The 23,381-nt window shown below is 38.3% G+C and overlaps 1 protein-coding gene across 4 annotated transcripts in view; it reads right to left on the bottom strand.

Annotated features, from left to right (window-relative positions):
• Positions 1-2,760: 2,760 nt before the first annotated feature.
• LOC124776983 (phytanoyl-CoA dioxygenase, peroxisomal-like) overlaps positions 2,761-23,381 on the bottom strand; it is a 102,731-nt gene continuing 82,110 nt past the window's right edge. For all 4 annotated transcript variants that reach the window (XM_047252252.1, XM_047252237.1, XM_047252245.1 and 1 more), the window contains 4 exons: positions 18,333-18,467; positions 16,298-16,435; positions 8,590-8,644; positions 2,761-3,113 (listed from right to left, as the gene is read on the bottom strand). In XM_047252252.1, coding sequence (XP_047108208.1) covers positions 8,591-8,644; positions 16,298-16,435; positions 18,333-18,467 — 327 coding nt within the window. In that variant the 3' untranslated portion in view covers positions 2,761-3,113; position 8,590. The remainder of the gene's footprint in view (positions 3,114-8,589; positions 8,645-16,297; positions 16,436-18,332; positions 18,468-23,381) is intronic.

Consider the following 23,381-nt stretch of genomic DNA (forward strand, 5'->3'; position numbering starts at 1 on the left):
ATTATTAAACCTACTCCTGCATTACCCCTATTTGATTTTGTATTTATAACCCTGTATTCATCTGACCAAAAGTCTTTTTCTTCCTGCCACCGAACTTCACTAATTCCCACTATATCTAACTTTAACCTATCCATTTCCCTTTTTAAATTTTCTAACCTACCTGCCCGATTAAGGGATCTGACATTCCACACTCCGATCCGTAGAATGCCAGTTTTCTTTCTCCTGATAACGACGTCCTCTTGAGTAGTCCCCGCCCGGAGATCCGAATGGGGGACTATTTTACCTCCAGAATATTTTACCCAAGAGGACGCCATCACCATTTAATCATACAGTAAAGCTGCATGTCCTCGGGAAAAATTACGGCTGTAGTTTCCCCTTGCTTTCAGCCGTTCGCAGTACCAGCACAGCAAGGCCGTTTTGGTTAATGTTACAAGGCCAGATCAGTCAATCTTCCAGACTGTTGCCCCTGCAACTACTGAAAAGGCTGCTGCCCCTCTTGGGGCAATTTGAGGTAACGGATCCTCATCTGGAAAGAATCGAGTCAAATTTGTAAGCGAAAATCGTTCCAATACCTCTGACAGTGGAACACATGTACTGGTACTGGTGTTGTTTAGACTGTAAGGTGGGCAACTTTCAGAGGTGGAAGCATGGACCAAAACAGGAAACGAATGTCTGGTAAATGTTCAGTAGAAAAGATGTCTCTCGCAATAGCAAAGTTGAACAAGTGTTCATAGATCTCAGGGTATGCATTTTAGAGCCCACATTTACAAGACTTGTTTACTTGCTTTGGCCACCTCTAAAAATATGGAGACCACAGAGCTTGCAGTAGAAGAGGCCCATTGTCAAATGTATCAGAAGGATTTTCACATATAACTTCCAACTTGTTTCTGGACCAGGGTCCCTTACCTGAAATTGATACATTTAACCTTCTCCACCATCAACCCAAAAGTTTGTAACATTAATACCGAATTACTCTGTACAGTACATTCATGTAAATAATAAATGTATGCAATATCAGGGAAACAAATATTAATGCTATCAATACCGTTAGCATTCTAACTTCTCTCATTAACTCATGTGGTATGGTAGGCTTGCACGACCCTTACAATCATTTGATACACACTGTACCATTGTTACATTAAATAATGTTTGCTGGTGCATGTCCAGGGGTTAGAGTAATAGAAGACAGCTGCAACTCAAGAAGAGTGGGTTTACCAAACCTGAACAGCGCCACTGCTTAGTTACGCATAGTGCTCACCATCTGGCACGATCTGGCGGGGCACATGCAACTTATTCAGTAGTGTGGGCTCAGTAGGCATTACACCAGGCCATAGTGGGTATAAAGGAGACGTGAACTAAAAAAAATCATAGCACCAATTGACACATTTCAGGACATGGAGCACTCACTGTATCTGATTCACATTCCTTGTTTGTGAAGCACACTGACATTGCCCTTGAAAGCAGGTTGTTAACTGAGCTACTGTCGTGAAGGCATAGAAATGATTAGAGTTGCAGTTCCCTGAGACAGAACAGCCACTGGAGTGCATTAGTGTTGCTCATGTTCAGTGTGGTTACCATGCTTTGTAGGATGTATGATGGAAATGAACAGCATCAAATGCTGAGTGTTGACCGAAGGACACAGAGACACCACATACTCGTGTGAGACAGCATTATCAGCACCATATATAATTTGAAAGGAGCCCCACTATCTGTCTCCATTTGGCTGCCTGGACAAACTGTACAATCTCCAGATTTGTAGGGCATTCTGACGAGACAGTGGTTCAATGTTCGACTGTGTGGGAACACGAAGGGTGGCACACTTGCTGTCGAAGTCCTGTGTCCTCACTCGTTACCATTCAAGCGATGTTATCGTGGTGTCATTTTTTGACAGGATACTGCTCATCCACACATGGCACGTGTCTGTGAACTGTCTGCATGGTGGCCAACGAGATGCCCAGACCCGTTCACAACAGACAGCGTATGCAACCAGCTCGGGCATCAACTCTGTCTCAGTGGCAGAGTACGATGCATCAGTCACAACAGTTGTGGGCCAGCTTGCCTCAGGAGAGGATACAGCGGCATTATGGCACCCTTCCCAATGAAATCAGTGTTGCATCCAGGCCAGAGGGGACACATCATCATTTTGACAAGTGTGCTCACACTGACAAATTCTTTGCAAATTTGACTCAATTTTGTAATCACTGACGTAACAACATATATCCTCTTAGCCTGTGCAGTTTCATTCGTATATAATTTCTCTATCACAATACTATCTGTTAGCATCAAAATTATTGCAGAAGTAACTTAAATGTTCCCTGTATGCAGACCGTATGGATTGCAAATGTATGTCACAATTCACAGAAGGTTGGTCGGTTGATTTGGAGGAGCAAGATCATTGGTGCCATCAGCTTCGGGAAGGAATTCAGTCGTGCGCATTCGAAGGAACCATCCTGGCATTTGCATAAACCAATTCAGTGGAATCACAGAAAACCTAAATCAGGATGGACGGATGTGGGTTTGAACCTTCGTCATCCTGGATGCGAGTCCAGTGTGCTAACCACTGCACCACCTCACTCGGTAATTCACAAAAGGATGGTTAACTGTCATGATACGAGTTCTACTGTTTCGGTACAAACTGATGCATCGTGTTGCCTGTCAATGAGAAAGAGTTCAAAAAGAAGAACCTCAATGAGAAAGGGATTGTAATAACAATTAAAAACATTTTAAAAAGCTTTCTGTCATAACAGTTTATTGTTAAAAATGCACAAAATATAGTATAGCCTCTGTCTATTGTTAATTTGTTTACGATTTTGTACGTAGATTACAAACAGTACCCATTGGTTATATCACAGTAAAACCCAACTTAAAGTTGATGCATAAAAATACGAAGATTTCAAGGAATACATAATTCTTTTATCTTAATATAACGTGAATAATAGACATTTACAAGTCCAGCCTGTTGCCCTTTCAATACAAAATCACTAGGCATGGAGCATATATATATGCATGATTGAAAAATGTCTTCTTTGGTATCTGGAAAAATACTTAACTCAGGATATCAGGACCAGCAAACAAACAGCATTTTCCCAAAGTCTATGTTTCACACTGTAGTGCTGTAAAGAGAAATTATAATCATTATAACCTTCTGCTGAAGCGATTGATTGAAATTTATTTGTTGTTTCATTGTATTTTACCACACAGTTAAGTGCACTTAAGTATACTAATAACAACATGTCAAAACTTTTTCACACCAGTATCATTCTTAGGAACTCTTGTTTACAATAAGAGTGATGATAATGCTGGATGGCATATAACAGGAGAAAGATGAATATGTGTGCCTGTAGACGGGAGGGGGGGGGGGGGAGGGGGTTACAGGCAGGAAAGTTCAGGAAAAGGGATTATTAGCATGAGGTTGAGGAGGAGAAAAAGAATGTAATAGATGAAATAAAACATTGGAAAAATGCAAATAATAATAATAATAATAATAATAACAGTAATGATGTAGTTTATAACTCATGCAATGAAGTATCTAAAAATTTTAACAGCAATGGTTGATTAAAAGAAGGGAAAAGCCAAATATTTGTGGTGCACAACTAAAGAAGATAGTTGAGAAGAATTTTTTACTACAGAGGAAAGACCAAGACGTAGGTTACCCATGATGAGTTTGTAAGTCACATATGAGATGCTACAGCATATCACAGTAAATTACCGGATTTTTTCATGACTAGCTGACAGACAAAAATATAGTAGTATTGAGTAATGATGCTCATAATCTAAATTTTGTAAGGGTTTGGCAAAAAGTATTTCAGATATGCGTCTAGCCACTTACAACCGAGTCATTGTGTTGTTGTCGTCATCAATTTGACAGAGAGAGTAGAAAAAATGCTTCCCACAGACTTCTCCGTGCTTTAATAACCCACATTGTGCCTACATGTTTCCCAATATCAACCGCCCACTTTCCATTACGCCTTTTCTTATCTCCTTGGCTGAAACAAACAACACTATTGATCCATCTTACCATCCATTCACTAGGTTGCAAGTGCTGTCCATTGTCATTACAGTCAGAACTGCATCTCCCAGTGCAATTTGTCTAGAGCCACTTGTTAATTTTCCTATCCCTCTTGGTAATTCTCTACATGCATCTCTCCACTTTTCATAGCTTGCAGTGTGACCTCAGTCTGCATTGGCTTTCACTATGAAAGTCGATACCCCACCACCACAAATCAAAACTGACAAGTAAACTTACCATTTCAGACACTCTTAAAACTCAGCTTTTAAAACACAATCAAGTTTAGCAAAAGCACTTCAGGCCATTTTTACTCACCTATTTATTCTTTTTCAGCTGATCTTTTCCTCATTCCTGTATACAAAAACTCATCAATTGGTTCTACATGTTTATTTACAGACCCATTTTCATTACTTTTCCACAGTGAATTTAACTAAATTTTAGTTTTTTTATGTTCAGCCATATCATAATGAAACACTGAAACAAATGTAAAGTCAAAATTTTGAGTGTCTTTGCAACGATACCCTTCAGGGTCATTAATGTGCAGCTGACTCACCCTATATGGGACCACTGCAAAGGTGGTCTAGATCTTAGCTTTGGAGTTGATTTAGTGTTTCGTTATGATGTGGCCTAACAAACACAAGAATGTTATTCTAACTGACATTGGAAGCCTATGCTATTACATTAAAAAATGTTATATCTACATCTACATGATTACTCTGCAATTCACAATTAAATGTCTGGCACAGGGTTCATCAAACCACCTTCTTGCTATTTTTCTACTGTTCCACTCTCTAACAATATGTGGAAAAGTGAACTCTTAAATCTTTCTGTGCAAACTCTGATTTCTCTTATTTTATTATGATAATCATTTCTTCCTACACTGGTGAGTGCCAACAAAATATTTTTACACTCTGAGGAGAAAGTTGGTAACTGAAATTTCGTGATAAGATGCTCTGTGGCACCCTCCCCCCTATGGTCCAGAATGAGCTGCACTTCTTTGGATTTTTTCAATGTCCTCCATCAATCCATCTGATGCAGATCCCACACTGCACAGCAATAGTCCACAATAGGGTGTACAAGCATAATGTAGGCAGTCTCTTTGGCAGACCTGTTGGATCTTCTCTATGTTCTGGCAATACATCATAGTCTTTGGTTTGCTTTACCCGCAACATTGTCTGTGTGATAATTCCAACTTAAGTTATTTGTAATTGTAATCCCTAAGCATTTAGTTGGATTTACAGTCTTTAGATTTGTGTTATTTACCATGTAACCAAAATTAAGCAGATTCTTTTTTGTACTCATGTGAATGACTACACACTTTTCATTATTTACAGTCAATTACCAATTTTTGCACGCTTCAGGTATCTTGTCTAAATCATTTTGCAATTTGTTATGACCATCTGATGATGTTATAAGATGATAAATTACAATTTGATGTGCAGGCAATCTAAGAATTCTACTCAGATTGTTTCCTAAATAATTTATGTAGACCAGGAACAGCAGAGGGCCTATAACACTTCCTGGGGGAATGCCAGATATTACCTCTGTTTTACTTGATGACATTCCATGAACTACTATGAAATGTGACCTTTCTGCTAGCAAATAACGAATCCAGGCCCACAACTGAGATGATAGTCCACAGGCACACAATTTGAATAGAAGTCACTTGTGAGGTTCAGTGTCAAAAGCCTTCTGGAAGTCTAGAAATATGGAATCAACTTGACATGACATTCCCTGTCAGTAGCACTCATTACTTTGTGAGAATAAAGAGCTACTTGTGTTTCACAAGAATGTCATTTTCTTAACCCATGTTGGCTATTTGTCAACAAACTTTCTCTTTAAGGTGACCCATAAAGCTCAAGCACATATATGTCCCAAAATCCTGCCGCAAATTGACGTTAGCGACATGTATCTGTAAGTCAGTAGATTACTCCTCTTTCCTTTCATGGATATTGGTGCGACTTCTGCAACTTTCCAGTCTTAAGGTACGGAACTTTCAATGAGTGAACATTTGTATATGATTGCTAAGTATGGAGCTACTGTATAAGCATACTATGAAAGAAACCTGACTGGTAAACAATCTGGACCAGACACCTTGCCTTTCTTAGGTGTTTTAAGCTGCTCTGCTACACCGAGTAACTTCTACGTTACTCTTGTTGGCAGTTGTTCTCGATTCAAATTCTGGACTATTTACTTTGTCTCCTTTTGTGAAGGAATTTTGAGAACTGTGTTTAGTAACTTTGCTTTAAGAGACACTGTCAACAATAACACCACCATTGTTTCCACACAGTGAAGGCACTGATTGCGTCTTGGAACTGGTGTAATTCATATATGAACAGAATCTGTCTGGGTTTTCCGCCAGATTTCAGGATGAAGTTTTGTTGTGGAAACTATTAAAACCATCTTTTACTGAGTTCTCGCTGAATTTTGAGCTTCTGTGAAACTTTACCAATCTTGGGGATTATGATTTCTTTTACATCTGGCATGCTTCTTATGTTGCTTCTGCAATAGTGTTCTCACCTGTTTTGTGTACCACGGGGTATATGTAACATCTCTTTATTAATTTATATGGTATATATCTCTCAACTGCAATTTCTCTGAATTTAAACCACACCCGGTCTATGCTTACATAACTAGAAGGAGTGAAGATTGTCTCTTAAGAAGGTGTCAAGTAAATTTTATCTTTTTTTAAATAGATGCATTTTGCATTTATTTTTGGTGGGTTTGGGGGGGGTTACAGTACTCAGTTTAGCTGCAAAACATTGTGGTCATAGTCCCTGTATCTGTCATGATGCTTTTTTTTATTTTTAATCTGAAGAAATACGTTGTCAACAGTCCATTCCAGTCTGAAAATAATGGTATATGCCACACTAGAAGAAAGAATTTTTGAACAACATGATTGTGGAGAGAAGCAGTGATTAGTATGATTAATCAATAATTCAAGAACAGTCTTAATCGCATTTATTATTGTTATAATACCCCCAACCGGTTTCAACCCGACGTAGGGGTTATCTTCTGGGCGTTTACGCCATTGGTCGACTGCTGGTGGTGTCACTCCTCTCTACATAATGTCAGGAAACCACCAGCAATTGAACAATGGTGTAAACGCCCAGGAGATGACCCCTACATCAGGTTGAATCCGGCTGGCGGTATAATAATAATAACAATAATAATAATAAATGCGATTAAGACTGTTCTTGAATTGTTGATAGAAGAAAGACTGATTTATATTACACTCCAGTGAGATTAAAACAACAGTCTAGATCACAATAATATTTTACTAATGGCCGGTTTTGACATTGTGTGTAACTTATCTTCAGAAAATAAGCACCTCTGGCGGCTGCTGCTGCTGATGATGATGATGATGATGATGATGATGATGATGATGATGATGCTGCTGCCGCCGCCGCCGCCGCCACCAGCTCCTGGGTGCTCACCCAGCAACACACCTTTTTGAAGATGACTTCTACATGAAGTCAAAACCAGTGATTAATAAAATATTACTGCAATCTAGACTGTTGTTTTAACTGAGTTGTATCACCAGATTGCTGTTACTCCTCTGGACCATGTGGTCCAAATTTACGATTCTCCAGTGAACCTAATACTGAACAATACAGGACTACTGCACAACTACAAAATTCTCTGACAATAGCTACAGAAATACGATATGTGAACGGCAACAGCAATATATTATGGTGCCGTATAAACACCTCTCTTTTTAATGATGTGCTGAGTATTCACACGAATTACTGTTTCCACTTAATGCACAATATTTCGACAACCAACTTGGTTGTCTCCTTCTGGTGCTGTGAATTGTGCCGTTATATGTACTTGATGCCTAGAATCCAACCACATTGGGTACTATTGTTGGTCTCAGGCTGCTATTCATAGCAGAGTTTGACTACCAGTGCCCAGTATGCCTTTCAATACTCTTTTGTTTTTAGAGTCCACTTTGATATTTTGTGAAACATGTATTCTCTCAGCATACTAATGAAATAATAATCCACCAGGGCTGCATTTTTCATATTTTATTTATTGGTACAACTTTCGAATGATGCCTCATTCTCAAGCAATACCTAGGTACAATTGGGCTATATATGTAATTTTTGTTTGTATTATAATTTTTTACACATGTTACAGGAGGTTAAATGTTATTTTTGAAATATGGTTTACTTTTGTTATGTCATATTTGTGCACAGCTGTAACTTCATCGATTTGTGCGTCAGAGATTTGGTTCACTACCAAATTTATATCTTTGACAAAAATAGATTTGTACCATATGTAAAATATAAAAAAGGTGCTCTCCTGGATTATTATTGCAACAGTATGCATTTCATTTCATACATTTTGTTGATGCTGCAGAACAGTATACACAAGACACATTCACTCAGTGTCTCCCAATACTGGTAGGAGGATACTGTCAATGATACTAGTCATCTACCCTGAATTACTGCCAGTTATTAAATCAATCTACTGCGGTTACATTGCGGTATATTGTCACTCATTCCACATTCCTAAGCATTTTCCCTCAATAAGGGATCTAGGATACAAATTTGCTGATGAGAGAGACAGGAACTTACTTTACAGTGATATCTCCTGCCCACGAACAAGTCTGCTCCTGTATTTCCAGACATCCTGCAAGAAAAAATAATTACATGTAGTATATTAGCAATAATATTGAGTACAGAATAATAAAATGGCTTTAACTCCAGAATTCTGGGATCTGTGGGTAAGAATAAAACAAGAAAGCCTTGTACATGTGGCACACAGCAGCTTGTGAATACTGAAAAAGTTTCATGATAATATACATACATATGTTGAGCAGCTTAAGCTGATGTATATGTATTAAAATGGCATATTTTCAAGAGTAAAATGCTAAAAATGTGCATTTTCTGTACGAGTATTGTGAAAAGTTGTACTATGATAGAAGTAAATGCAGGAACTTGTACACTTTAACCTTAAGTGAGAGACCAAAGACAGAAGTAACTGTCAGCAAAGGAAAGCAGAAGGTAACAGTCCTGTTAGGAACTCACAAAGTGTATGGTGTAAGTCTTCAGTTGCAGAGTACTTGGGACTGACTACAAGCTATCCAACATCTTTAAATACAGTGGAAGGGTCACTTGTGTGACACAGGACTCCAGGATTGTAAATGTGGATTTCACTATAATTGGCCCGGTAATAATATTAGTTAGGTAAGCAACAGCTTCAACAAGACAGCCGCCCTGACACGTTGTATGGAACCACCTTGCATTTTGTTGAGGTGTGTGGGCAACATTATCAGCCATTTCCAAACAGTCCTGTGAACAATCTTTATGCTCTTCACTAAGGATGGCAATGAAAAGTTATTTTATACTTATTTTATGCTTTTTGAACAATGGAAAATCCAGTGTGGAATGTAACAATATTACGAAAAGGAAAGAAGCCACTCACCATATGGTGGAGGTGCTGAGTCACAGATAAAAACAACAAAAAGACTGTCACAATATAAGCTTTCAGCCAAAAAGGCTTTTGTCGAAAATAAATCTCAGCTCTAGCAGCTGAAGCTACAGTGCGGCTTATATTGTGACAGTCTTTTTGTTGTGCCTATCTGCGACTCAGCATCTCCACTATATGGTGAGTGGCAACTTTTCTTTTCATAATAATTTTATACTTACTACTTTGATAACTATTAGAATTATTAGTAGAAGTAAATTAGTTAGAATGTAAGGCTTCTGGTAATCCATAGTGCATAAAAATGAAGTCAGTCTTCAGCAGCAGCAGCACAAACATCAAGATCATAGCAAACACCTGAGCAAGCGCAGAACGTATCAGTCATATAATTCTTGGTCCAAATGTGACAAAAGGCTCTTAAAAACACAGACAACTATACACAATGACTTTATCCACAATGTATAGCGATTGATCGATGACAGAATATGGAACAAAAAAGGTCTAATGAACTTATGTCCAGAAATGCTTGGTTTCCATGCTAGATACCATTTATTCAGTCATACTTTGTTACAGGGTCTGCGGTCTAATGCATGCTTTACAATGCAGCCACAGTTACAATACGCATGGTTTCTTCCTAGAGGGCGGTACCCTTCCTCATAGGTGATGCGTAAGTACCCTATTCTGTCATTGTAATTGGTAATGAGGTGTCCAATTCACTTCTCTTGCTGACTCACCATGTAGTTGATGTGATGCAGCATTCTACACAATAATTCTGTGTTCAAATCAAAAGCTTGGCAAAATGGTGCTTACTTATAGAAAGGCAAATGGCAACAGACAGTGAGCAGGAAGATTTTATCAGGAGACCTATAACCCCCGACAACAACCACAGCATTCAATGTTTACAACATTGTTTATTCTCTCTGGATTTGGTTCAACACCACTAAGTGCCCCAACATTTTTATTTCACATGTGGCGAAGAGGCACTCTTCCAGATTCAAGTGGAAGCTGAACACACTTAGTTATCAGGTGGCTTAGATGTTCTTTCACTGTCTTTGAAAAATGACAATGTCATTCACTTAGCAAAAACATGCTGTCCAGTTAAGGTTGTCCACCATACGTTTGAGTGTGGCTGGGGCATTACATAGTCCAAACAGCATAGCTTTGGCTATCAGGAATTACAAAGGCACTCTTTTCACAGTCAGCCTATCATCAACGATTTGTCAGTAGCTTGTCTACATGTGCATTTTAGTTTGCTCCTTTCAAGCATTCTATGGTGTTAGCAAAACACAGCAGTGGATACACACCTTTTTTGTGATTATGTTCAGTCATCAGAAGTCAAGAAAGATACGCTGTCCTTGTTATTCACAAGGACCATAGGGAAGGACCAAGGATGCTCTGACAGTTCAGTGATATCATCTTGCAGCATTGGATTACCCGTCATACATGCTGTACGAGTGCTGGCTAATTGGTGACTGATCCCCAGTGTTGATATGGTGTTTTATCATGGGCCACTTTGGTCTGTCTTTTAAAAGCACCCAGAAGTTGGAGCAGAATGGCTGACTCTTGCTGATGATGTTCCTCAGTCGGGCCAGATCCTACTAGCAGTTTGACAGTAGCTTCCTCCCCAGCACTGCCTGACATGGTGAGCATTGGCAGAGCCCAGTCTTTGGTGATAGCGCTAAGCTGGCCTTCCTGGACTGGTCTGGCCACCCCTATGCATGTATCTTTACGGATGAGGTGTTGTTGCTTGTGACATTAGCGACCCAAAGTTTTTTTTCACCACCTAAAATTATTAAGATTGGCACTGGCATGTAAATTTCTTTTGTGAGCCACAGTAGCTTTTGCAATTGACAAGAGCTTCACACTTTGAGCATCTCAAATGAGGAATGAAACTCATTTCATTGATGATGGCCAGATAACCAAGTCCCACCAGTAAACATTCCTGTTATGTGTACTTGTTGAAATATCTTTATCACGCTGGAGTTCTGATTTTCTGTATTTATGATGGCTTGTGATGCCTGGAATGAGTCATCTGAGAATAAGATTATGACTACATTCTGCTAAAATGATTAATTTGAAGGGCTGTCTCCTTTTATTGAGAGTTATTCTTGCAATATGTCTTCCTGTCGGCTGGACGTATCTCCGATTTGCGACTTTGTCGCAATCGCCTTCGTATCGTGGAACGAGTATTATTAGCCGACTACAGTAAGCATCTAACATTACAGGAAAGGAAGTCTCTGCATTTACTATTATCCAGACTGGTTGTGTCCCAATGGTGACATTAATGAGGTTTTCTGACATCTTGGTGATTGTATGCCACAAAGGATTTCATTTGTGGTGGCCTCGTTTCCACAGACGGTCACTTCGCTTAGTTTTCCTGAATTTGGGACCCACATGGGCAGCTGGTACCTCTGTACTGCAACAGGAATCAGCTACGACTTGTCGAGCAGTGGCCTCGTACAGGGTACGGCAATCAGCTCTGTGCTACTAATCTACTATAATTGTCTACAGCTGACTAGTGTAAATACAACCATTGTGATGGTTAACATTTAATAGCACAGTGCATAGAAATCACCGAAAACTCGCCTTCTTTCTCTGCAATAGCACAGTAAGTGTACACAGCATCCTCAACGTCAACATGCCGGTGTGTTGTTCTCTCTCCTCTTCTGCAGGACATTACACGTGGCATAGGAATCAGTTGTATGTGCACTAGTAGGATACTCAGTGGTCATCTGGTGGCTGCAGTACATGTCCGAGTTGGCCGAGTCCATTCTTGTACTTCTGCTGGTGATGGAGATCGGTACTGAAGATCGGCACATCTCTTCTTGAACATAATAATGTTGAAGGACTCTGATAACTCTCCCATGAATTTAATTTTCAATCTGGTGTTCGTTAAGAGTGTGTCTGACAATGTTCACTGTCTTCTTATCCAAGGCCCTCCCTTCCAGCTCTGTCAGTCTACCTATAGAGCTGTATGCCTTCTTGAAATTGACAAAGGTGCACTATAGCCTCTGTGCTTCTCATTGCTTGGTTACCTCAAGGGTACCTTTAAACTGAGTATCTCTTCAGCACAGGACCTTCCCAGTATGAAGCCTGCTCAGTATTCTCCTGTGCAGGGACTGCAACAGAATTTTGTATACAGTGGTCAGTAAAGATGATGTTGTTGCTGTTGTTGTTGTTGTTGTTGTTGTGATCTTCAGTCCAGAGACTGATTTGATGCAGCTCTCCATGCTACTCTATCCTGTGCAAGCTTCTTCATCTCCCAGTACCTACTACAACCTACATCCTTCTGAATCTGCTTAGTATATTCATCTCTTGGTCTCCCTCTATGATTTTTACCCTCCACGCTACCCTCCAATACTAAATTGATGATCCCTTGATGCCTCAGAACATGCCCTACCAACCGATCCCTTCTTCTAGTCAAGTTGTGCCACAAATTTCTCTCCTCCCAAATTCTATTCAACACCTCAATAGTTATGTGATCTACCCATCAAATCTTCAGTATTCTTCTGTAGCACCACATTTCGAAAGCTTCTATTCTCTTTTTGTCCAAACTATTTATCGTCCATGTTTCACTTCCACACATAGCTACACTCCAGTCGTTCAGAAACGACTTCCTGACACTTAAATCTATACTCGACGTTAACAAATTTCCCTTCTTCAGAAACGCTTTCCTTGCCATTGCCAGTCTACATTTTATATCCTCTCTACTTCGACCATCATCAGTTATTTTGCTCCCCAAATAGTAAAAGTCATTTACTACTTTAAGTGTCTCATTTCCTAATCTAATTCCTTCAGCATCACCCGATTTAATTCGACTACATTCCATTACCCTCGTTTTGCTTTTGTTGATATTAACCTTTTATGCTCCTTTCAAGACACTGTCCATTCCGTTCAGCTCCTCTTCCAGGTCCTTTGCTGTCTCTGACAGAATTACAATGTCATCGGCAAACCTCAAAGTTTTTATTTCTTCTCCATGGATTTTAATTCCTACTCCGAATTTTTTCTTTTGTTTCCTTTACTGCTTGCTCAATATACAGATTGAATAACATTGAGGATAGGCTACAACCCTGTCTCACTCCCTTCCCAACTACTGCTTCCCTTTCATGCTCCCTTCACTCTCATAACTGCCATCTGGTTTCTGTACAAATCGTAAATATCCTTTTGCTCCCTGTATTTTACCCAGGCCACCTTCAGAATATGAAAGAGAGTATTCCAGTCAACATTGTCAAAAGCTTTCTCTAAGTCTACAAATGCTAGAAACGTAGGTTTGCCTTTCCTTAATCTTTCTTCTAAGATAAGTTGTAAGGTCAGTATTGCATCACGTGTTCCAACATTTCTACGGAATCCAAACTGATCTTGCCCGAGGTCGGCTTCTACCAGTTTTTCCATTCGTCTGTAAAGAATTCGTGTTAGTATTTTGTAGCTGTGACTTATTAAACTGATAGTTCGGTAATTTTCACATCTGTCAACACCTGCTTTCTTTGGGATTGGAATTATTATATTCTTCTTGAAGTCTGTGGGTATTTCGCCTGTCTCATACATCTTGCTCACTAGATGGTAGAGTTTTGTCAGGGCTGGTTCTCCCAAGGCTGTCAGTGGCTCAAATGGAATGTTGTCTACTCTGGGGTCTTGTTTCAACTTAGGTCTTCCAGTGCTCTGTCAAACTCTTCACGCAGTATCACATCTCCCATTTCATCTTCATCTACATCCTCTTCCATTTCCATAATATTGTCCTCAAGAACATCGCCGTTGTATAGACCCTTCTATATACCCTTCCACCTTTCTGCTTTCCCTTCTTTGCTTAGAACTGGGTAACCATCTGAGCTCTTGATATTCATGCAAGTGGTTCTCTTTTCTCCAAAGGTCTCTCTAATTTTCCTGTAGGAAGTATCTATCTTACCCCTTCCTCTGTAAAGATATCAATCCCTAATTGATGACATACGTCTTATTCTCTTTCTTATGTAGAAGGTACATAACTGCGCAGTTCCGGTCTTCTGGCATCAATGCAATATGGAATAGAATGAACATGTCAGGTCTGTAATAGGGGAGGCGAGTGTTCGACTTCGTTTTATTGGGAGAATTTTGGGAAAGTGTAGCACATCCATAAATGAGACAGCACACAGAATTCTAGTGCAACCCATTCTTGAGTTCTGTTCTAGTGTTTGGGCTCCCCATCAGGTTGGATTGAAGGAGGGCATTGAAGCAATTCAGAAGTGTATTGCTAGATTCATTGGTGGTACATTATATTGCCACACTAGTATAACAGAGATGCTTTGTGAACTCAAATGGGAATCCCAGGAGAGCAAGACACAAATTTAGAGAACTTGCATTTGAGGCAAACTGCAGAATGATTCCACTGCAGCCAATATATATTTCGTGTAAGGACCAGGAAGATAAGCAATGAGAAATTAGGGCTCATACACAGGCTTTAGGCAGTTGTTTTTCCCTCTTTCTATTTGCAAGTGGAACAGGAAAGGGAATTATTAGTATTGGTACTTGTACCCTCTGTAATGCAGGCTGTACGGTGGTTTGCAGAGTATGTATGTACATGAAGATGTTGTCAGAATCCGAAATGCATTCCATTAAAAGAAGGCACACCAAGATGTGTATGCCACAGGCACTAAATCAGGTGGGGCCTTCCACCAGTCAAACTGCCATGTTTCAAGGGGCTATGTCCAATTTGGGAGAGTTCAGTGAGACTTCGGTTCAGCTTTGCCTGGCAGGAGAAACATGACAGAATATTCGGCCTCACAGTCAACAGTTTCTTATCCTTCAGTTCCAGCCACTCTTCCACTGACATGACCATCTGTCTCAACAGCTAGTGTAAAGAAATATCTAATTCCTGCCACTCCTACAAGCCTTCTTGACTGATTTATCAGCTTTACTTGTATTCTGATGTGCCCCAGTACCATGCAAAATGCCAGTTCCTTTCTAAGCTGTTGTAGCATTTTTTCAGATGGGTGCATTTGTTGGAACAGTTGAAGAACACTACAAAAGCTGGAGCAGATGACAAACTTTGTTACTTGTATTATCTCATCTGCTCCACTACATTCAGAATTCTGTAGAAATGTACATGCTATGTGCCAAAATTCCTGGTAGGTGGATTCTGAAAGCATGACCAGGTGAAGGGATTCTCCCCGTTAAAGGGATTCTCCCTGTTTTAACTAATTTGTTTACACAATCTTAAAATTGTATAGTATATCTCAAATGCTACAAACCAAGGCTCTAAAAATCACATTTGGAGTGTTTTCCTTTCTGAAGTTATATCAATTTAAAACAACACTGGGACACTTAAGAAGCTAAGGAGACTATTTACTTCTGTCTTGGCATAAAACATTAATATCTGCCACATCCAGTTCAAAATGATACCTCTTTCCATAAATTGCAGTGCAGATGGCATGTTAAGTGACTGCACTCACACGTAGCCTTTTGTTGGGCGGGATATGATATGCCTGTGGTTGAATTTCACCGATAGGAGGTGAGTGGATGGGTGGGTGTCTGGGAAAAGTCATGCACCTGTCTCGTCTCTTTGGGGATGATCTGTGAAGTGCAGAATTGGATGTAGAGGTGGTACTGGGTTGGACTGAGATGTTGGACGGGCTGGGTAGGCTTCAAAATACTACTTTGGAGGATAAGGATACAATTTTTGGTCGGATATTCCTCATCTCAGGATTTGATAAAAAGTACTTGAAGATCTGGCAAAGAATATGGCCAAGTTCCTAAAGGCGAGAGAGGTACTGTGTGATAAGGGGAGAACTGATCAGAGAGGGTTCACCTTGCAGGAGTGTTGTCTGTGGGCTCTGTTTCTAAATTTGTTTCTAAACTAGTTTTTTCTTGTATTTTTGTATAACATACCTGGTAGGTGAGTTCCACACCTCTGCGTTTTGTGATTTCAAGTACTTCCTGAGCTATGTTTTCTTGTGTTGTTCCTCGTACGTCTATGTAGTCGCAGTCCGATGCAGCATAATGGCAAGAAATTGCTTTTCGAAAACCCTGGGGAAAAAAAAGAATACACTTTACCAAAGTGTACTCAGACAAAATCACAATAACAGTAAAACAATACTAGAAAATTGCAACACCAGGGTCAAAAACTTGTGATGAAAAATATTTTCACACTTTCATCCATGCATTCATTTATTCATTATTTTCCAAACCTCATATCAAGGAGAAGTTCCTCCAGGGATGCTAAATGAATCAAAGGAAATACAATGCATAGAAACTTAACTCGTACACTGTATTAACAAAAAACTGCCACTGCATTTTTAATACTATTTAGCCTTATGCCACCATAAATTAAACATAGTAAATTAGAAGAAAAGCCATTACCCTGCATTTGGCAGACAAAACATTTAAATCTTCATAATTATTACAGTCAGAGTTAAATGAGTCAGACAATTACTCACAGACACCTGAGCTGATTTTCATTATGGTAAGTTATCACTCCTACCAGGCTGTAAGATAAAGTGGTCCACGAAATTCTGATAGCAACAATATACTTATCTTTTGAATTACAACTGTGTAACTGTTGAGTGTCAGAAAATCGTATAATTAATGTACAAGCAGTATCTTACTTCACACTTACACAGAAATGTAATGCAAGTCCCATAATAACTATGAAACTCAAATGATTTAATAATGACTTTTGGCACTAAAGAACTACTCACTTGCAAAGAAAATTGACAGAACAGCTCCCACGGGTGACAAAAAAATCATATCAAAGGACAATGACAAGGCACACCAATGTTCTGAAATGTTCAGTTCACTGAAAGTGTGTTCCCAATACACTTGTAGTGTAGATATAGGTAGGAATACTCCAGATGGAATGAAGGAGATTGTAAATATCAAATATCTACGCTTTATTAACATACAAAATGCCTGTGTACATGACACAAGCCAAAAGCCAACTGAGTCAGAGACTGCTGCTACAATGTAACTGCAGTATTGCCTAAGGAATCTCCTCACTGGAACACCTGACTGCTGCCAGGCTGGCACACATGTGCACAACTGATCAGATTGTCTACCAAAATGCCACTAAAGTTCTTCTTAATAGAGGCACATTTGCTGGAAAATGGGACTAATGTAGCGTAAGTATATATTACGACAACAAAAACAGTCCATTTTTGACAAAATAAATTAATTACATAGATAAAAGATCTACTCACCAAGTGGTGGTAGAACACTCAAATAACAGGTTTTAACTAAGAAAGCTTCTTCTGGCAGAAGGGGTTAAGGGGAAGGAAGAGGGGTGAAGGAAAAGGACTGGAGAGGTTTAGGAAAAGCAGTAGATTTTGGGAAAGTCACACAGAACTGCTGGTCAGGGGAGACTTACCAGATGGGATGAGAAGGAAGTATATATATTAGGTACATTACAGGTTTATTCATAACAAATTATAAAATAATTATAAAAATTGTTCACTAGTTATTGTCTGAGAGTGATTTGATACAAGTTTGTAATCTTAACCATTTTATTTAAATTTTCAACACTACCTTAGGGCACAGTGACATTCACTAGCTCAATGATTAATAACGCTAATGTTCATTGGAACTTTTACTGCATCACAGAAAAGGCTTTTTAATAGCTGCTCCTTCCTAGAAATGAAACAGCTGACTTGTTGTCTATCTCTGGAGGTTCTCACAGAGACACTTAAAAGCACAAAATTTGAATGAATTAGTCAATGAACAGACATATATTAGTTCATTTTAACAGATGAGTTACAGTTTAAATATGAAATAGAATAATTTATTGTGTTCTTAAAAATCTACATTTCCATAGCAACTTTTGGCTACAATTTGAAATAAGTAACTTTGTGTATCATGTAGTGGAATCAAAGTCATATTCACAAACAGAAAGCAGAAATATTCAGATAGGTACTTCAAGTGCTTTACTAACCTGTGTAACATTAATACCAGATCCGTGAATCAACAATGGATGGAAAAATACCGTATCACCTTTTTCCATCTCAACAAAAATCTTTGGGTGGTTATCGTACCCCTTGATTCCATGAAAAGCTTTGTTGACACCATTCTGAAAGGCAAAAGGCAATATAACTTTTTTTAAATCATTAATTTACTGCAAGTACTAAATCTCCATTTTAGAATTTCAAACTGGAAAGTAAAAAGGATGAAATGAAGAACATCTCTAAGTGAGCAAAATCTAACTTTACTGCAACATGATCACTGTAGAATGAAAATATTTCAGTGACAGTATGAGGTCTTTGTTACTTGACTAGCTTAGTGCCTGTTGCTTCACTTGTGTAAACTGTACGGTGTGCAGAGGTTTTTTTTTTTTTATTATTTAATCAAATTTTTATGTTATTCACAAACTGCAACACCTTCGAAGCTTTTCATGCTAATTAAGGACATATAAGCATTGTCTTTCCTGAATGTAGAAGGAGTCCAAAGTTTTTGTTAATTATTGCTTTTCTGTTTTTGTGGAGATATTTCCATATAGAAACTTTCATCCCTTAACAAATATTTTTTTTATATCTGAATGAGAAGTGAAACACCAATTTCCTTAAATTTAGCTTTAAAATTTTTTTAATGTATTGAAATATTTTCTTTAAAATTTTTATCCCTTACTGCATATCCTTAGGGACTGAATTTTCAGGAACACTGAAACACACATAATTTTTTTATTTTTTTTATTTTTTTGCTGAGAAGTCAAATACCAGTTGTCATAGATGTTACCTTAAAAATCCTTTAGTAATTCTTTAGTAATTGTGTATTTTCAAACAAACTTTCAGCCAGTACTTTACCCCCTTAGTGGTTGAACATGTATTTTTTATTTTTTGGCTGAGAAACCAAATACCAGTTTTCATAGTTCTAGCTTCAAAATTCCTTTAATGGTGACATACTTTCAAAAAGTCTCCCATGCCCTATTTCACAATTTCGGACAATCCCTTCTTAAATAATGCCTCCAGTATAAGATACAAATCCTCTCCAAATTTCAAGTTTCTACGCTTAGAAATTTGGGCTGAGTGGCAATGAGTCAGTGAATCATTCTGACTCTTTCACCCCCTTCGGGGTTGATTTTCCAAAATCAGTGACACGTGCATTTTTTCATCTCAAACCATGAACCTAATTTTCAAAGATTTAGCTTTGAAAATGCTTTTGCAAAGAAATATTTTCATAAAATGTTCCACCCCCTATTTCATCCACTTATGAGCTGAATTTTCAAAAAGAGTAATGTATATGTTTTATTTCTAACAGAGAACCAAACAAACTTTCATAGATTTAGCTTCAAAACTGCTTGCACAAGGAAATATTTCCATAAAAACTTTCATCCTCCATTTCACTCCCATATGGGTTGAATTTCCAAAAACAGTGGAACACGTATTTCTTTATTTTTAACTGAGATGTCAAATTTAAATTTTCATAGATTTAGCTTTAAAAATGCTTTCAGAATACAATATTTTCATAAAAAATCTCGTCGCCTATTTTACCTCCTTGGGTTCAACTTCCAAAAACATTGAAACAATTTATTTTTTTATTTGTAACTGAGAAGTCAAATATAGTTTCAAAAAACATTTTCACCCACTATTTCGCCCCATACGGTTAAATATCCAAAACTGCTGAAAGACATATTTCTTTATTTCTGACCAAGAAACCAAATACAAATTTTCATAGATCTAGCTTCAAAGTTCACCTAATAGTGACATTTTTCAAGAAAACACTTCATCCCCTATTTCACCCCCTTAGGGTTGGATTTACAAAAAATAGCTTTCTAAACAATGCCTACAGTATAAAATCCACACTTTCTCCAAATTTCAAGTCTCTATCCTTAGTGTTTGGGCTGGGCAATGTTGAATCAGTCAGGACACTGCCTTTTGTGTATTGAGATAATGAAAGCTTTAGCAGTAACCGGTCATGACTGGATGATTGGATCAAGACTACGGTTTTAAACAACATTTAAAATATAGAAATAAAAATGGAATAAATATAAAAAATAGAAATTAGTATTATACAGGGTGTTACAAAAAGGTACGGCCAAACTTTCAGGAAACATTCCTCACACACAAAGAAAGAAAATATGTTATGTGGACATGTATCTGGAAACGCTTACTTTCCATGTTAGAGCTCATTTTATTACTTCTCTTCAAATCACATTAATCATGGAATGGAAACACACAGCAACAGAACGTACCAGCGTGACTTCAAACACTTTGTTACAGGAAATGTTCAAAAGTTTTTATATCTTCTCCAGGGATTTTAATTCCTACTCCAAATTTATTCCTTTGTTTCCTTCACTGCTTGCTCAATATACAGATTGAATAACATCGGGGATAGGCTACAACCCTGTCTCACTCCCTTCCCAACCACTGCTTCCCTTTCATGTCACTCGACTCTTATAACTGCCATCTGGTTTCTGTACAAATTGCCTTTCGCTCCTTGTGTTTGACCCCTGCCACCTTCAGAATTTGAAGGAGAGTATTCCACTCAACACTGTCAAAAGCCTTCTCTAAGTCTACCAATGCTAGAAACGTAGATATGCCTTTCCTTAATGTATCTTCTAACTTGAGTCATAGGATCAGTATTGCCTCATGTGTTCCAACACTTCTACGGAATCCAACTGATCCTTCCTGAGGTAGGCTTCTACCAGTTTCTCCATTCGTCTGTAAAGAATTTGTATTAGTATTTTGCAGTTGTGACTTATTAAACTAATAGTTCAGTAATTTTACAGCTGTCAACACTTGCTTTCTTTGGAATTGGATTTTTACATTCTCCTTCAATTCTGAGGGTATTTCGCCTGTCTCTTACATTTTGCTCACCAGATGGTAGAGTTTTGTCATGGCTGGCTCTCCCAAGGCTATCAGTAGCTCTAATGGAATGTTGTCTATTCCCAGGGCCTTTTTTTGACTTAGGTCTGTCAGTGCTCTGTCAAATCCTTCATGCACTATGACATCTCCCATTTCATCTTCAAGGTAACCAATGAGAATTGTTCAATCTTATAATCTTGGTTGTCTCAAATACTTGGCTGTTTCTTCCAAAAAGTCATGACTTCTGGGGTTGTGGTTATGTTGTTGAACTGTCTTGGAATCTAATATCACAACATAAATTATTGCAAGTGAAACAAGCAGCTATGGAATTTATAATTTTTTTTGCCACAAATATATGACTGTTTTTTCTAAATGTCATAAATTCTGAGGTTTCTAACAACCCTACCACAACAAAGGTCAGAATTTTAATAATGATTGTGGTGTTGCTCATGCTGTTAAATACTGCATTATCGGGCAACAACAGTCATATTATGTGGCAGGTGTCATTAGAGCACAGTTAATAGTCATTTCATGTAATAATGAAAAAACTAGGCACTCATCTTTTTGTGTTTCCCACGCTGGTCTCATCGTAAAATCATGGCTCAAGCGTTGAAAATCTAGGTGGTTATGATTCCAAGCTCAGATGCAAAGAGGCCTAGGTTTTATTCTGCTATATTCAAAGGTTTTGTAGATGCGCTTCTCAAACCATTTTTGGAGATTAAACCTTTCAAAGTTAGCACAACAGTGACGTAAAAAAAAACAATCAGCACTCCGAATTTAAGTTACACTCCCTTTTAATTGCTTTTATTGCAATATCACGTGACACACAAACATCACTTCACAATACAAAACATACTTGAAAACATCTTTCTCACATTTTATAAGCCAACTACAATATGTGTCTTTCCAACAAGATGCCCAAGACTTGACCTTCTCAAGGTCCGACTCTCTAACAAGTTAACAACTAACTAACTAATAATCGCTTATGCACCCAAAAATCAGAGTTACAAGTATGTCAAAGATCATAGTGACAAAAGAAAGAATACACATAAGAATAATATCATACCAATATAAACATATCAATGTATCAAAAGTGAAATCAAATTTGAATGTTGTCTCAGAAATGTGTTAAGTAGTTAACAGAAATACGGTAGAATATTACTGGTATCGAGAGGTTCAGATGACGTGCCGTAATGGTTACATAATTCAAGTACCATTACATGTTGTAGTTACGTTTGACATCTAATAGCCCAGCTTAATTTGCTGCGAATTAAACAAAACACAAGCTAACTTCATTTACAAATTATAGGACAAACGAGCAATGCGACTGCCAACCCACATCCAAAACTTTATTTGTCATTTTTACTTTCCATCATTCGTCACACAAACTGTTACCAGTAGCAGCACGCAACACAAAAGCAGCGGTATGTTGTAAGTTCACTTTTACCTGACATGCACAATGGGAAGAGAAATTACATCTGCCTTTGCATTTTTCAAACAATGGAAAATCCAGGATGGAATGTAACAAATGAAAATAATCAACCTTTGGCAATATAAAGTAATTGCACAGATAAAAAAAATCTACTCACCAAGTAGCGGCAGGAGAAAATACAGACACAAAAGGTTAAGTTTAACTTATGCAAGCTTTTGGAGCCAGTGGCTCCTTTTTCTGGCAGAAGAATTGAAGGGGAAGGAAGAGAGGTGAAGGAAAAGGTCTGGACAGGTTTAGGAAAAGGGGTACGGTTTGGAGAAGTTACCCAGAACCCCAGGTCAGGGGAGACTTACCGTCCAGTAACGACACAACTGAATTAATATAGACAAAGAAATCATCCCTATCATTTTCAGAGATGTCACCCTCCCTACATTTGTCTCAAAGGATTTAGTGGAAAAACAGAAAATCATAGTAGGAGTCTAAGGTTTCATGACTGTGGCACCCGACTCAATTCTTTCTGCCCCCTACACTTTTATTTCATTATACATGAAGTTGTTGAAACTAGTTTTCAAGTTGTAGGAGCTATTGGTAAAAAGTCAGAATTTTATAAGCAGGCTGGTTAAAAACTTATCAGCCTAATTTTTTGTGTGTATTGATAATGCAAACAGCTGCGTGTGCGCATGTACTTTGCAACAGAGAAAAATTTCAGATCGCAGAATTGCCTACTGGCAATTCTGAATAATGTAGTGTA

The sequence above is a fragment of the Schistocerca piceifrons genome, chromosome 1 (assembly GCF_021461385.2).
Source record: "Schistocerca piceifrons isolate TAMUIC-IGC-003096 chromosome 1, iqSchPice1.1, whole genome shotgun sequence".
Classification (NCBI taxonomy): Eukaryota; Metazoa; Arthropoda; class Insecta; order Orthoptera; family Acrididae; genus Schistocerca; species Schistocerca piceifrons.